Here is a 16,593-nt window from a genome sequence, read left to right as displayed (position 1 = left end):
ATGTTAGTCTATAGATAGATGAGTGCACAAGCTTAGTTCTGTAATTAAATCCTACAATATATTCCAAAATATACGGCAATTATAGACTTCCAGGCCATATACAATAACTAGTAAAGTCTTATAACAAATAGCATATTGGTCCTATAGCCTCACGAGAGAGAGAGATAGAGAGGGGGGGAGAGAGAGAGGGAGTTTAACGTCCACTCGACACAAACTAGGTCATTCCGGGACTAACGCATTGTTTGATTTTATTTCAACAATTCGCTTGTGCGTACTGGTCTTTAGCAAGCAAGTAATGGAAATTATAGCACGTGGAACTATGTTTTGCATGTCAAGCATATAATGAGATACATTTCTAGGTAAGTTAATTAGTTAAAATCTTTTAACTAGTTAAATTAAAGTGAAAGTTTTAACAAGGAAGTCTAGCTCTTTGTGAGTTCAGTACGGTTATTTTCAACTTATGGACTCGTATACGAACAGAGACGAACAGCTTTATGTAAAGAAACGGCATCTGCAATCGTTTTCTTGCATGAAAACAGTAAAGATGATTACTAATATTAGACACTTCTATAGTGTCATGTTGGATAAACTTATATAGACGGTTATATGAACATGGATATCTTTATTTTGTAGACGTATTTGCTATGTGTTTTTGTCAATGGTAATTTTAACTTTTTAGCTTTTTTAAACTAGTTAATTTGTTAATTTTTAACTAGTTAAGCCAAAATTCTAGCAACTTGAGCAGATTGGGAGAGGTTTGGCGATCCGTTCATGGTGAGGCCGGAGACTTGTGGGACACCCCTCGTTTACACCGCTATCATTTCTATCCACGAACATCGTGACCGCTATATTATCTAATTTACGTTTTTTGTCTTATTTGTCAAAATTATTTTATGAAAATCACCATTTATATCTATTTGTTAAATATAAACAAGGAAAATATTTATTGGCGTTCTTCCTCATTGCGTCTTTACTATAATATGTAATTATCTTTAATGTGTGATAAGTGAGACGATGAACGTCATTCAAACTAAACCTTTGATCTAAATGATCAGTACCCATTTATATACTAGAGAATTTATATGCTCCGATTGTGGGTTGTGTCTGGATGTGAAGAAATTGTGTTGTGATAAGAATACAAGAAGTATAGAGAGTGTCCTCGAGGTAGTTGTTCTTTAATGCTCATTCTATCGTACATAGTCCTTTGATACAGAAGTTTTTACATTACTATTTTCTCTAATGCAAATCGCTTGTTGGATCAAGGGACACTGGGCTACTGGCCTGTCGTACCCGTGTTTGTTATTGGCTTCGGACGGACCCAAATTGTTGGATGGGTTATTTCATTTCAGTAGCTTAATGGTTTCATTTTTGAAGCAACAACTTGCGGATCTCTTAACCACTATACCTTAATTATGTAATGTAAAGTGTGTTTTAAACGACATTTTTTTTATATTTACACTGCCCTGACATGACCCCAAAGATATACCAATAGGGGTAACGTTATTGTTCAAATATTACCCCTCCAGTATCCGGGTGCGTTTTCAGACACGTGGAAATAACCCAGTACGCAGTGACGGCGCCAGCCGTCGGTGATTGGAGGGGCAAAGCTGGTGCAAAGTCCAAGGTTAAGGGGGCAAAGGCACGAGCTTCAACTAGGGGTAGGGGGGCCTCCCCCAGAAAATTTTGAAAAACAGGTTGCCGGAAATGCATCCTGGCAGTATTTCAGGCACTGATCGATGAGGTAAAGTGTCAAACGAACGGACTTGCGAATCACGACGAAGGCCACTCACGAGCGTCAAAGTAGGGAGTCCTCTCCCAGAAAATTTTGAAAAATAGACTGCCGGAAATGTTGTCTTACAGTATTCCCAGACACCGATCGTCGAGATAAATAGATCTGACCAGATACCGTCCGTCGCCTGATCACTAGTTTATCCGACTAGAGAACAAAATGTCAAACGAGTGGACATGCGAACCTCAACGAATTCCCCTTGTGAACGCCAAAGTGGCGAGTCCATTGGGGACCTCGCCAAGAAAATTTTGAAAAATAGACTGTCGGAAATGCTCTACAACATGCAAGTTTATGACTGAGTGGGGATGTGGGATTTATTCACCGTAGAAGGTATTGATTACCGAAACGTATCACAAATACTTTTTTTTATTTTCTAAAATTATTGGGGGGGGGGGGGCAAACAGAGGGCAGACCCCCCCCCCCCTGGCACCGCCACTGCCAGTACGCCTTAGTATGTGTCCAAGGCGCGTCATGTCATTAGAGAGTTGAAATGATTCTTGAATGACACTGTGGATATAGATTCATTTCTGTCAAACCTTGTATCGCTCACAAGTAAATTAAAAATCAAGACTGGCACATATATACCGAGACTGGTGTAATAAAACCTTTTCATTTTATTTTGAAGATAATTGCATAATGTGTCTATGTTTTGTTCTTGACCTAGTCACAGGGAAGTTCACAATAGTAAATTTGAACTTTGAGATTCCGACTGTGTAAAATCTGAATCTGTTCGTGACAATGAAAAAAATTGAATGAAATGAGCATAATGATAAAAACCTTATGATTTTTTTGGGCGTAGCTGGTTAAAAGCAAAAAGGAATAAATCGGTATGCTATATCATTTCCATAATGTCAAGATTTACGACACACTTATAAGGCTGTGTTAAATATTTTGAATATAAAAGATGTATTGAGAAGATACATTGAGAGACAATCTCGATCCAAGAGATAACTTTACCCTTCGTTTATCTCTGGTAAAACTTGCCGGCCATTAATCAGCGTAAATTCGGTTGTTTGCCCCCCCCCCCCTCCACCCCGTGGCTACTGATTAGCAGGATTTGTTAGAATGAAATGTTGCTGATTTCAAAATGGCAGGCGAGTTTTACCAGGGATAAATTGGGATCGAGAGATAGTGGTTGCTTTGGAAGTACAACCTTGAACGGAAATATAACTCAGTCAAACGCGCAGAGAATTACCAAAAAGGTTAATCGGGAAAACGTGTTCTAAATTAACGATCCGATAATTTGGAAATTCCTTAGGAATCTTCCTGTACCGAACAATACCACCCAGTTTTGGAATATTACAAAAAGAACTTTGTCACGATTCATACAGTTTGGATGTCAACAGTGTTCTTCTTTCTTCTTAATACGACGAAATTTGACTGACGTTTCGTTCAAAGAGTGCGTGGGAAACCGACGTAATTTATAATCTTCATTTGATGTATTTTTAATACTCTGCTAACTACGGTATTGTAAAAGCTGACAAAATTGTTTAATTCCATTGGGTATTTACATGATTATATGATGAACTAAAAATGGGCAACCGCTGTGAGTAATATGAGCTGGATATACTCAAACAAGCCAGTACCACCTATAATCTTCTTTAAAATATTTTTAATTGATTGAATCGTATCCAAGATTATCTACCGTTGATATTTTGATTTTATTTTCTTAATTGTATGTTAAATAATGATTTTGAATATATTTTAACGTGGATTAAGCCGTGAAAAATTAGATATTGTCGGAAAGATGCAAACGCTGATATGCGTCTTTAAACGAATTCATATGCAGGGATATGTTATTTGTCTCAACACTCTAAGCATTGTTGAATAATTTATACAGATTTTCTTTTTAATCGTGTTTGGTACATATTTTATTGCTTTGATATATGCATGTATTTAGGAAATCAGGTCATAAATAGTATAAAGGGATGAATTAACATAAATATATTCAAGTGCATTGTTGTGCCACATATTGACAGCGGGTCGGTTTGTGATTCCAGTGAAATAAATTCCAACTGCCCTGGACTATTTTACGTGCACGCCAATGTGTACACGGGACATTGGTGTTTCGTCCCATCCGAACGATTTGATGTCCTTGACAGGGCCCCCGTACTGCAACTCTGACAAGGTGATACCACGCCGGAAACCCCGAGGAACTATCTTATTAATGAGCCAACGCCTTTATGACACCATGGCTTTCGATATTCAACAACCCCAACAGATTATAAATACATGTATAAACGTTTAGTTATCGCGTTTATTTGTGTTTCAACCCTATACGCAGTCCAGGTTTTAGACTATCTAGTGTTAATTTTTAGGTGTCATCGACTGTCATTACTTGAAGCACCGATCTCACGTAATATTGTATAACATATCCTACTCTTTTATTAAGAATTTCAATTGTATGGCTTTATCATGGTCTGTATCCGTATAGATCTTCTGAAACTAACCTTTCCGACTTGTGAGCAGGACTGATTTGTTTTATTAGACTTACTGGGTATGTACATGTACATTTTACTTGCAAATGGTGCCAAGGCTGTTAAAATGCAACTTGTGTCCTGGCCAAATTCCCTCGCATCGCTAAAGCTACTTTTTGTTAATATTTTGTCTGTAAGTATTCTTCGGGTTGCAATTAATAACAGGTTGTGTTCAAATTCTGCATGATCAATCATTTCAATAACATTTTGTCTATGAACACCCTATAACAGAGAGAGAGAGAGGGGGGGGGGGGAGAGAAAGAAATGGGATTTAACGTCCACTCGACACAAACTAGGTCATTTCGGGACTAACATATGATTTAATTTTATTTACATAATTCGCTTGCGCGTAGGGGTCTTTAGCAGTGGGAGGAAGCCGGAGGACCCGGAGAAAACCCACGAGGTTGGACAGGCGACCCTACTCCTTGTCAAGTACAGCCGGGGATTCGAAACCACGCCAGTCGACTCAATGACAGACTTTATGATACATGCTAACCATTCAGCCCAATTTCCGATTTCAATGCAAAGTCAGTGATAATAATCATACTGACAAAGGCTGAAAAGAGTTACGGACGCAATCCAGGATCTGTAAATATAATAAATTTTGTCGACACTACTCGACACTTTGGGGATTAAAGAGAAAAAAAAGATCGGTAGAGGTGAAATAACTTGATTCTGAAATATTTTGTTATATAATTTATACAGTTTCTCAAAGCAGTCATGGCGGCGTCAGTACTAGCTGGGACACGTAGTAAAGGCGATGACATGTTAGAAACAGCAGAGGATCTACTCGAAAGTTTTGAACAGGCTTCAGATCTGCTTTCTGAAATAGAAGAAAATTACATTGTAAGTATTTATAGAATGCTAGTTGATCGCATTACGGTGTTCAAAGTGACCAAACTGGGAGTATTGCGAAAGATTTATTGGCACATATACTGATATTCGAACATATTTCCAAGTCAATAGTTAATTATTTAGGATATTGTCTCTTATCTTAAAAAATATATCTTTAAATATAAACAATAAAGCTTTAAATGATAAATATAAAAAATATACGTAGAAAAACAAACCGACTTCCATTTAATCTATGTTGAAAGCTTATATAGTTCTCCTCATGAACAACAGAAACAGTACATCAGATCAACCCAAATTCCACAATTTAATTTGGCCTAAAACAAAGAGACCCAATTGTTATTTATTGGAGTTATGGTTGTTCTGGATATCCTTATTCTAATATTTTTATTAGAGGACCCGTGTGTTGGTCGAGAAAGTTCAACGTGGTTCACCATGGCCAGTGGTGCTGGACGGAGGGCCTGGCAAATAGCCGTGGTCCCGTGTACACATTGTCGTGTACGTAAGAGAATCCTTGATAGTTGGAATTTGAAATAAGAGTATAGAGCGTATCGTCGCTGTCCGGACAAAATGTACCTCAGCACATTTCATTGCGTATGCAGGTATTCATTAGCCCAGTCGGTGCAGACGTTAAACCACATTTGATGTCTCTTGATATGCCTCTTTTTATTCCATAGAATGATTCTGAAGGTGGGGAGGACGACAAGAAAAAGCAGACATTCCAACAATTCCGCGAAGGCCTAGATACAGCAAGGACACTCTTCAGCACACTGAAACGGGAAAAATGGCGTCTGAGCAAAAGAGAAATGAGTGTTGAATTAAGAATGGGTGAATTAGAAGACTACAAATCACATTTAAAGAAGGATATGGTGAGGATATAATTGTTATTTTTAGGGGGTCGCCCACTGGCTGGTGCCGATGTAGAAAAATATTTTTCGAATTTTTAAGCTCGGTTTCCACATGCTTGGGTTATGTCTTATGGTGTGCCCCTTTTCCCATAAGCATCATTATGGTCGTTTAAAAATAAAAATGACAAATAATTATTGCTTCCCCAGATTTCATGATATTATGTACGTCCATATACATGTACAGTATCTCTTTTTTTTACTTCATTTAGCATGGCATGTTTTAGTTGAATTTTTGGTCTAGACTGTCTATGTATTACGGTTAGGGTTAGTATTCCCCAAAATTCTCAGTGTATACAAAGCGGCCATTCCGAACCTCCTGAACCGGCCTACAATTAGCATCTCCCGAACCTTTCTCCTCAGACTGGATAGCGTTTGCATTACGAACGTTTAACCGCTCCTTACTGATACACTGTTAGAAAAAATCTGGTAAATTTACATGAAAATTACTGGCAGCAAAAGTTGCCAGTAAATTTACTGTAAATAAACATTCAGCTGTAATATTACAGAGTTTCTGTAATTTGACTTTGTGAGTAAATTTACCTTAAAACAGTAAATGGAAAATAACATGAGTTTGTTTTTTAACTTTGGACTGTAAATTCACCGCAACAAAGTAAATGAACGGTTACAGTAAGTTTGTTTTTAGACTTCCCAATGTAAATTTACCTAAAAGCAGTAAATGAAAAATTACAGACAAATGTTAGAAAAAACACAATGATTTTAACTTCCGTTCCAGGATTTTAGATGAAAGCTTGTGGTACTGTCTACTGCAGGCATTGTAACTCTGCTCTAGAGACAGTCAAGCTAACACTGGCCAATCGGTTTAATTAACCGTCTTCAATTGACCTTGGTTACGAGATAATACAATCTATGACAAGAAAGCAAAACATTTTTTTTATACGTTAATGAACATACTTACAATCTGATCAACGTACGATGAATAATAATACACGTTTTGGATCGTATAAATAAAGAAAATTAAATATATATAACATGCAATATACCAAATTTCACAAAATGTGATTGTCCATATTATGGTTAATAAATTAGAATGAATACTATAAGAAAATAATTATTAGGAATGGTTCGTTGTTATGGAATACTAAAATAAAATAAGAGACAGTAAATTTACATAAGAGACAGTAAATTTACCAATAAGTAAACTTACAAAATAATGTGAATAAACGTAAATCTGTAAAATTACCTACTGGCTTTGCTATTTTCATTTCAATATTGAAATATTACGCGTGTATTTTTACCGGGGTTTAATGTGCCTTTGGTTTCATCAAAGTTTATTGTAAAAAATAATGAAACTTGGTAAATATACATCATTTTGGTAAACATTCCGAACATTTTTGGTAAAAATTTAATTGCTGTAAATTTACTTATATTTCTAACCTGAAAGTTTACAAAATAATGTGAGTAAACGTAAAATCTGTAAAATTGCATGCTAAGAGACAATAAATTTACCGAATACGATAACTACCAATAAGTTAAACATACATTATGCAAGAGCTAAATCTGCCTATTGCAGGTCTTTCTTTAGGCCTGATATGTTCTATAAACTATGAATTAGACATTTATTAACATGAAAAGACCATAATCAACTCATGGATGCCATCTTATGTGTTGGATTTTCACTGGATTTGAGTCCGATCTGGGGCTCAACGCTCATTAATGATTAAATTCAAAAATAGATAATCAAGACTATGTTTTTTGTATCGTACTGACTTAATAAGTAATGATGATCGAGGCTAGGCCTAACATTCAGTCTCTAATATCTCGGTTCCGAGGGGATCAATTTAACAGAAATTTTCAGCATATTCCCATTACATTATCTAGTTTTTAACTATTATAGTGAGAACTGCTGTAATTTTATTTATATTTCTAACCTAAAAGTAAATTTACAAAATAATGTGAATAAACGTAAGATCTGTAAAATTACATGCAAGCTTGTTTATTTTGAGTTCAGTTTGGAAATATTACATATGTAAGAATGTATTTTTACTGATTTTGAATGTGTCTTTGATTTCATCACCGTCTATTGTAAAAAAAGACACGAAACTCTATAAACGTACACGAAACTCCGTTAAAATACGCCAGACTTGGTAAAACTACTACATTGTGGTGAACATACCGATATATAAGGTACAAAAACTACTTGTACTACTGTAATTTTACAAAAATTTCTAACAGTGTAACCGTTCCGAGACCACCTCACTTTACTGGTCCAAACTGGAACGGTTCTCCGTACGGAACGCTTAAGTTTAACCCGTTTACACTACAAAAAAAGTAACGGTTCCGTTCTCTGAACCGTTTTGTCACGCTTAAAATTTATAATGTAAATAGGGCTATATAGACAAGGAAATGCATGGATTTAACATTGAGTCAATAATCCGTTTTAAAACCAGGAATATCAGGGTTACCTCCCCTATTATATAGCGAACGCTTTGGGCCGGTCATTTAACCTAATAACCAAGAAATATATCATAGTCGGAGAGTGTGAGTATAGCCTCCACCAGAGCCTTATATTATATCTATATATAAGGCTCTGAACTCCACCACCCAGGGGCGAATAAATTAGAATAAAGGTGAAAAATAGTAGGTAAGGATTCCAAAATAACCTTATAAGAACAGAGGAGGGGAAGAGCGGTATTTTCATATTGCGGCTATATAGGGCCCGATAGGAACTGTCAGTGGACATCGTCCGCTAAGAGACAGTTCCTAAAGGGCATCGTCCGCTAAGAGACGGTTCCTAAAGGAACTAGTGCTTTGAGTGCCCATCCTGTCCCAAATCTGACGATAAAGGATAAAGCACTCTCCCGAGAAACCTTTCTCATAAAAAGTGTTGATTTACCAAAAAAATTATGTAGCTTATTATTAGAATAAGCCATGTATTGTGTTCTAGACGACGGAACATGATGAGCTTTGTTTTTTTTTCTGCAAAAAAAACCCCATTAATTTATATTTTAGGTGAATTACTTTATTAGAATAAGCCATGTATTGTGTTCAAGACAACGGAACATGATGTAAACCGAACAAAACATATTTTGGTGCAAGATAGATTCAACCGTCCATTTTGAATACCTAGAAAGAGAGAATCGGCCGTCTTTTACTCCACGAAAATGAATAAAAGTGACGGAACAAAATTTGTGAAATTGACCTTCAAAGAATTTTTACATTAACTTCTAGTTATATGCTTTGGCAGTTCACCGTCCCAATTGGCACGGAAACCCGGTCGGCTGGGTTGGCATTCGACGATCAGTTTTTACGGGTGGTCGGCAAAAAGTATATTTTGCCAGCCCACATTTTTCGATAGATCTTTTTGATGTAGATAATTTTGTACATAGGTAACCGTCAGGTATATTCCCACAGTTTAAAATGACAGCAATTTCCAAAATATTTCCGCGCCCCCTGGAATTTAAAGTCTGTTTCAACCCACGCAAAATATGGTTCCCGTGACACTGACCGTCCCTGTATCGAGATAGCATTCAAGAGGTGGAGTGTTTATTTGGCATCTTTATTCAAAATGTCTCGTAATAGTTTGCTTACATTTTATATCCAGTATTACTGGCCACATATTTTTATTTTAAACAATATTTTATTCAGAAATTGAAAGGAGTTGAGGAACAGGCCATATACGACCTCTCTCCACATATTCAAGGTATTCAAGTCTTATTTTAATCTTATTTCAGTCCAGTCTAAATGAAACAGTAGACATTCTGAGTGTAAGGATTATTCAACTGGAAAATTCATTAGCTGAGTGTCAAGATACTATAGAAAGACTTGAAGCAGACGTCAATTATTATAAGGAACAGTTGACGAATAGTCAGAAACACGCTAAAAGTAAGTAAATCGTATTCCTTGTATGGTTGACTGACTTCGTCAGGACTTGGCCCACCGTATGGCTAGTGAATCTAGGAATGGACAGTCTGCACTGTCTGCTAAGACATGTTAGGATAAGAATTTGATTCTGAAACTGCTCCATGTATTTTCCCCATTCATTAGATGATGACATACTGGAAGAAATAAACGCCCCGGCCTCAAGCACGATACTCCCCCACCCCCTTCAGCACACCACCACATATCTGCTTTAATCACTTGATGTCCTATTAAATTGAACAAACGTTAAATGCTCTAAGAAAAACATCCTCTTAAATTATGTACGGTCTCAATAAATTAATCATGTCCAAATAGTATAATGTACATGTTCGTGCAGGGATATAAGATTATTTGTATCTTTTCAATCAATAATCTTTTGATCAACTAAATAAAGTCCTATTAATAATTTTAAAATTTTTCCAGACGTTGCTAAATCAAACGAGAAACTCAATTCCGAACTACAAAATCTAAAAGCAACGCAGAGTATCGAACTTTTGGGCAAGAAGCTCAAGTCCCTGGAGATGGCGAACAGTATTCTTCAAGAAGAGAACGGCAACCTGAAAACTATCATCAGAACTCAAGAGTCAAATATGGCCAATTAAAATTTTGATTATTGGCTAACCAAGGACATTGTATAAAGTGTTAAAAAAATGTTACGGGCAAGGGATGTACGTACATATTCGTAAATAAACTGTGGGGTTTTATCTTCAATCGACCAGTATATCCCACGGTTACATTTTTAACGAGTAATCTATGATATATTTGTGAGTTCGACCAATCAGCCGACTGGACTTTGTCAACAATAAAGATTAAAGTTTATGATGAAATAATTTGCCAAATTTGAGTTTACATCAAATATTTTGATTGCTTTTAATTTAACTAAATTGTCGTTGTAATTTATATTTTTCCTGTTGAGAATCTGAAAATATATTATTTCTTTATATCCTTTCAGTTTGGGTAATTAGTTTTGAGGGGTTGGACTCTAAACATGTTTAACTCAGCAGAAATTTTCCTTTATAACTTTCCCCAAGATCATGATGTGCCCAGAGATCGATAACAGCGAAACATATTTGATTGTGAAACTTATTTTCCTTATCAACGTTAAAATGCTACGGCCGAGGCATGTACGATTATACACGCCACCATTCTTTACAATATTGGAATAACCATAAATCTATTATTTATATCTCCATACTAAATTACCATGAATAATCGATTAGCAAAAAGATAAAGCAGTGATCAATAAATACATATATATATATATATATATATATATATATATATATATATATATATATATATTGAAGTAAATGAAGTACAAGTACTTCTTTGTTTACGGTAGATAAATGCATAAATAAAATAAAAAAATCCGTCCAGATAAAAAATTCTCCACTTTACTTCATTCTGACACTGACATACATTAAATCATATAAGCTAGCTGTCTGCCTTCTATGGGCGTCTTCAGATATTAATAATGTATACAAAATATTACAAGTACGATACATATATAAACTTCCATTACTTCAACATACCAAGTTTGACATTTCTTGTAAGTATATAACCGACTACATACTGGATAATGATCCAATTTAAATTTTATTTTAGATTTTCTGTAGTTACCTAACCCTTTCTGAATTACCTCCCTTAATGTTATGCCTTACATAGTACGATTTCTTCAACATACCTGTTTTGCATTTCTTGTGTTTGGTTAAATTAATATATAATATATTGTACAGTTACATAACTTAATAATTCCGATTAGTCGCTAAGACTTGTGGTTTTTTAAGCTTTTAACGTTATTTTATCTGGATTATCGCCCTTATTATTGTGATTTTTATCACCATCTAAGATATGACGTCATGCTCAGTCAGCAGACGGCTGTCCCTCGAGACAGTCTACTTTTCTCTTTTGCTTCTTTCTATTCAGTTTTGTTTTTGTTTTTGTGACGATGGAATGTGTACCCTATATGTATTGAATTTAGAGTTTAGACTACTTTTTTATACATTTCACCGAAGTGGTTACTTGTAAAGTTATATTTTACTACATATGCTTACATTCGCATTTCGTGTAGCATATAACAGATCATGACTCCTGCTGGCATTACACTTTGGGTTGTATTCCTAATTGTTTTCAAATTTGAGTGAAGTCTGTGTCACTACAGACCCGGGACTGTACAGCGCAGTGGACGCTTACGGCTAGCCCCCGGATCCATTCACTTTTTTTGAATTGTCATTATGTTTGTGTTTTCCTGAGTATGATGTCCTGTCCGTGTATTTGTTTTTGTGTAAATTTTGTGTGGTGCAGTCCCCCTGCACTTACTATTAGAATAATAGATTTCTATGACAATGGATTATAAATAATATTAGATAACGTACAACAAAAGGTTTAAAAGTATATAATACATAACATGACATAAATTTACATAGTCTTCCTGCATAGTTTGACAATGGCCAATATAGGAACAATGAGATGAAATAAAGGTTCATACACCAATTATGTAATCTGGCTATAATAAAACTTAACCTTTCATTAATTTACATAATCTTCCTGGTATAATTTGACAATAGAACCATACAGAAGTAAAGAGATTAATTAAATGTCAATAGATCAATTAGGCTGTACATTTATTTATATCCATCTTATTCTCTATTAAACCGATTATAGAGAAATAAAGGGGGTGTTCCCACTTAGCCGGCAGGCTTTGATGTCAAATTTTGCCGCTAATCCAGAGTTAATCCTAGAACAATGGTGTTATAAACTATAGTCCATATCTTTTTTAAGACTAAAACTGTATTGATTTTAACAAATTTAACTTTTATTAAATAACATTAAATAGATTACACATATAAAAATATATTGATTTTAACAAATTTAATATTTATTAAATAACATTAAATGATTTACACATATAAAAATGCATTACAATTTACACATTTAACTTTTATTAAATAGCATTATATAATTTATGAATAAATGCCTTACAACATAACAATCATTTTACAGATCGACCATCTATTTATATTAATATAGTGAATTGAATTCATGTTTGAAATCATAACGCCGACATGAACTGTGTTCAAAATGTCATTAATTAGTTGGTTAATAAATTTTATGAAGAGGGATTAAGAGCTCATTAACGCTGAACACTAGTGAACAGTTTTTGAGTGACTACTTTTAAACAGACTAGTTTTAAGATCAATCAAAGGATTAACAGTCTGCCGGCTAAATGGGAATACACCAAATAAAGGTATACAGGGTTTTAAAATCCCCTTAAATAGTGTTGAAGTAAAACGTGTAAAAACATATATTAAGATTATATTTAAATATTATTAGAATATCCTTTCCGCGACGTGGATTATAACAACTTTTGTTGCGTACTAAATCCTCTTAATAATTTTAGGATTAAGTTTTTATTTTATGTTAACTCGACACAAACTAGGTCATTTCGGGACTAACATGGTTCATTTTTATTTCCATAATTCGCTTGCGCGTAGGGGTCTTTAGCAGTGGGAGGGAACCGGAGGACCCGGAGAAAACCCACGAGGTTGGACAGGCGACCCTACTCCTTGTCACGTACAACCGGTGAATCGAAACCACGCCAGTTGACTCAATGACATACTTTATGATACAGCACGCACGTGCTAACAATTCAGCCATCCCCCCCCCCCATAAATACATATAGTTTTACTTTTACTTTAGTACTGTAGGTGGCCGGAGTCGGGTGGTATTGGGTGGTCCAATTCGTGACGTTGAGTCAAGTCAGACGCTAAGTGAGAGTGACGCAATGATGAGCTTTGCGTCATGGTTTTGAAAATTTGCGCCCACTTGAGTTTTTGTGCCCGCTCGCAAATGGCAAAAAATCACGCGGTTTCAATGCGGTTTTCAACATTATAATCATAGTGCTTAACCTGTGTCAAACATATACTGTGGGTAAGATATGCTACAAATCGACTCTAGCATGTTCCACACAGTCCAATATTACTCGACTTCCATTTTTGAAATTAACATTAACAAGCCAACAGTGAGGCTGGTGCCCCCCGTCGAAATCCCAAAATAAATAGTTGACAGATTTTAATTTATTGCACATTTATTGTTTTCAAAAGTATCAAGCAATCAAACTGATTATCAACTATACACTAACTTTCATCACTCTCTATCAGATAGAATCAAAGTTATCTTGTCCTAAAGCATTGGCCAATGAAATTGCTTAGCTTTAGCTCGAAGTGTTAATCATTGAACTCAGTCAAGACATTCACCTAATGAACATCTACATCAAGTTTAAACATTCTACCTCAATTAAAAGCAGAGTTGTTATATTCCAAAGGCTTGACCAATCAAATTCTCACCATCGAACTTAGTCAAGGTAATGATATAATGAATCTATACTCGAAGTTTCATCACTCTCACTTAATTATAACCAAAGTTATCGTGCCCAAAAGCATCAACCAATCAGATTGCTTATCTCTGCTTACCGTAAGCAGACAATGTTTATCATCGAACTAGATCAAGGCATTCACCCAATGAACGCCTACGCCAAGTTTGAAAATTCTACCTCAATGAGAAGCAGGGTTACTGTGTTCCAAAGTCTCGGTCAATCAAATTGCTTACCCTGAGCAGATAGTCAAGTTATTGATGTAATGAAACTATACACCAAGTTTTATCACTCTCACTTAATTAGAACTAAAGTTACCGTGTCCCAAAGTATCAACCAATCAAATTTCTTATCTCTGCATACCCTAAGCAGAAAATGCTCATCTTCGAACTCCATCAAGGCATTGACCTAATAAATACCCACATTCTAGCTCAATTAGAAGGAGAGTTATTGTGTCCCAAAAAGTGTCCCGGACAGTCGGACAGACGGAAAAACAGACAGACAGACAGACGGACGAACCCATTTTAATAGTCCCCTGCTTTCTTCGAAAGGCGGGGGACAAAAACTTAAAGATACATTATGGGAGATTCGATAACGAGTTGGCAGTTCTCACTATAATAGTTAAAAACTAGATAATGTAAAGGCAATTTGCTGAAAATTTCATTCAAATTGATCCACTATGAACCGAAAACTAAGCGATTGAAATTTCCGGCTAGCCTTGATTATCTTTACTAAAGTCAGTACGATAAACAGCATAGTCTCGATTATCCAATTAATCGTTAAATCGTGAAGGAAAGTTATGCAGTAAATCGGCTCACAATCCACTAAAGATCGCAGACTAGCGATGCCATCTAGAGATGATTATGGTTTAGATAGGTTAATTAATGTCTAATTAATAGTTTAGATAACATTTCAGGCCTAAAGAAAGACCTGCACTAGGCAGATTTAGCTCTTGCATAATGCATGTTTACAAAATGATTTAGTCGGGACATGTTAGGTGAAATGTTGGCCTATATTCAATACACCACAGGGCTGATAGTAGTTAACTTTTTAACTACATGTATTTAATGTATAGCTGAGATTAACGCGTTAGTAGAAATGAATTAACGCGTTAACACTCCGTGGCGTCATATATGTATATTCGGCTGGAAAATCAGAACGCAGACCCATGAAGGAACCTAATTCGTGCAAAATATCACCCAGAGACAATATTGCCATAGTCACTTTACTGAGTCCGTCGGATCGAGTGTCTCCGGTCGAAATAATGTGGTTTCAGTCTCACACTTGAAATCAAGGATCAAGGTCGAAAGAAGCAAATTCGATTTGTTTTTAAGCGTTTTCCCGTCCAAATGCCATCTAAATTCTGGATTTAAAGTCCCGAATAAAAGTAATGATCAAGAATACGATTTTTTACTCTCTGAAATAGGTTGTGTACGAAAATGTCCATGTTTTATATGGCGGTATATTAGATTCAAACTGCTAACATGCTATCGTCTAATTTCTAACTTCTATTCATGTAATTTCTAAATTAAGACAATGTATAATCCAACTTCTTTATTTGTTCAGTGTAAATTTCAATTCTATTTCATCTTGTTTCTATCATTTAGACGAAAAATGTCTACTTATTGTAGCTTTACATGTTAATCATCAACGTCGAACAAATTTAGAATTTGAATACTTCTGCCTAGGGACCATTATGTTAATACAAACGACTAGCTCTTCGTCAGGTTGAATGGTTTGGCGTAGAGGTCTAGCAGTGGGAGGAAACCGGGGGACCTGGAGAAAACCCTCGAGGTTGGACAGGCGCCCTTACTCCTTGTCAGGTACAACCGTGGAATCGATGCTGAAATTGAAAACAACATCGGACGTGATATGGTTGGAAAATACTATTTTATAAGCTAAAAAACAATGTTTATTTTTTTATTTTTTGAAGACAAGTAGTGAAGGATTTGGAGAATTTTATTTGTTTTGTTTTTTACAGTTAAGCCAATATTATTATTTTTATACTGTTGGTCTGTATTCTATTACTGCTCTAACAAAAATGTCACTTTATTATGATAAACTTTTTCTTGAAATGGTTCAAAGATATAAATTTAGAAATCCCATATTGTGGGGATGGAATGGCCTTATTCTGTTCATGTGGATAGCGATGAAATTTTTTTTCTGATTCCTTCATTATACCGACCTGACTAACTTTATGGTAGGTTTTTTTTCAACAATATTTTATTCAAGTTGCATAAAGCGATACGGATTTTCATAGATAGCGGTGCTCGTGACGAAATTAAACCAAAATGAAATGGGGTTTATTGTCCTACT

The 16,593-nt window shown here is 35.4% G+C and overlaps 1 protein-coding gene across 1 annotated transcript; it reads left to right on the top strand.

The window, feature by feature from the left end:
- Positions 1 to 1,078: 1,078 nt before the first annotated feature.
- LOC126822067 (uncharacterized) lies at positions 1,079 to 10,851 on the top strand. Its single transcript, XM_050550814.2, has 5 exons — positions 1,079 to 1,164; positions 4,972 to 5,112; positions 5,796 to 5,987; positions 9,719 to 9,869; positions 10,329 to 10,851. The coding sequence occupies exons 2-5, from the start codon at positions 4,987 to 4,989 to the stop codon at positions 10,505 to 10,507; spliced, it is 648 nt and encodes a 215-aa protein (XP_050406771.1). The 5' UTR covers positions 1,079 to 1,164; positions 4,972 to 4,986; the 3' UTR covers positions 10,508 to 10,851.
- The last annotated feature ends 5,742 nt before the right edge of the window (positions 10,852 to 16,593 follow it).

Source organism: Patella vulgata, chromosome 5, assembly GCF_932274485.2.
Source record: "Patella vulgata chromosome 5, xgPatVulg1.2, whole genome shotgun sequence".
Classification (NCBI taxonomy): Eukaryota; Metazoa; Mollusca; class Gastropoda; family Patellidae; genus Patella; species Patella vulgata.
The sequence above is the reverse complement of the archived record's forward strand: the minus strand, read 5'-3'. Positions and strand labels throughout refer to the sequence as shown.

Bases quoted from the DNA above. Each gene is read 5' to 3' on its own strand.
- LOC126822067 (XM_050550814.2), top strand. From the start codon at position 4,987: ATGGCGGCGTCAGTACTAGCTGGGACACGTAGTAAAGGCGATGACATG. The intron at 5,113-5,795 runs GTAAGTATTTAT...TTTATTCCATAG, and splicing joins AAATAGAAGAAAATTACATT to AATGATTCTGAAGGTGGGGA. The intron at 5,988-9,718 runs GTGAGGATATAA...ATCTTATTTCAG, and splicing joins CACATTTAAAGAAGGATATG to TCCAGTCTAAATGAAACAGT.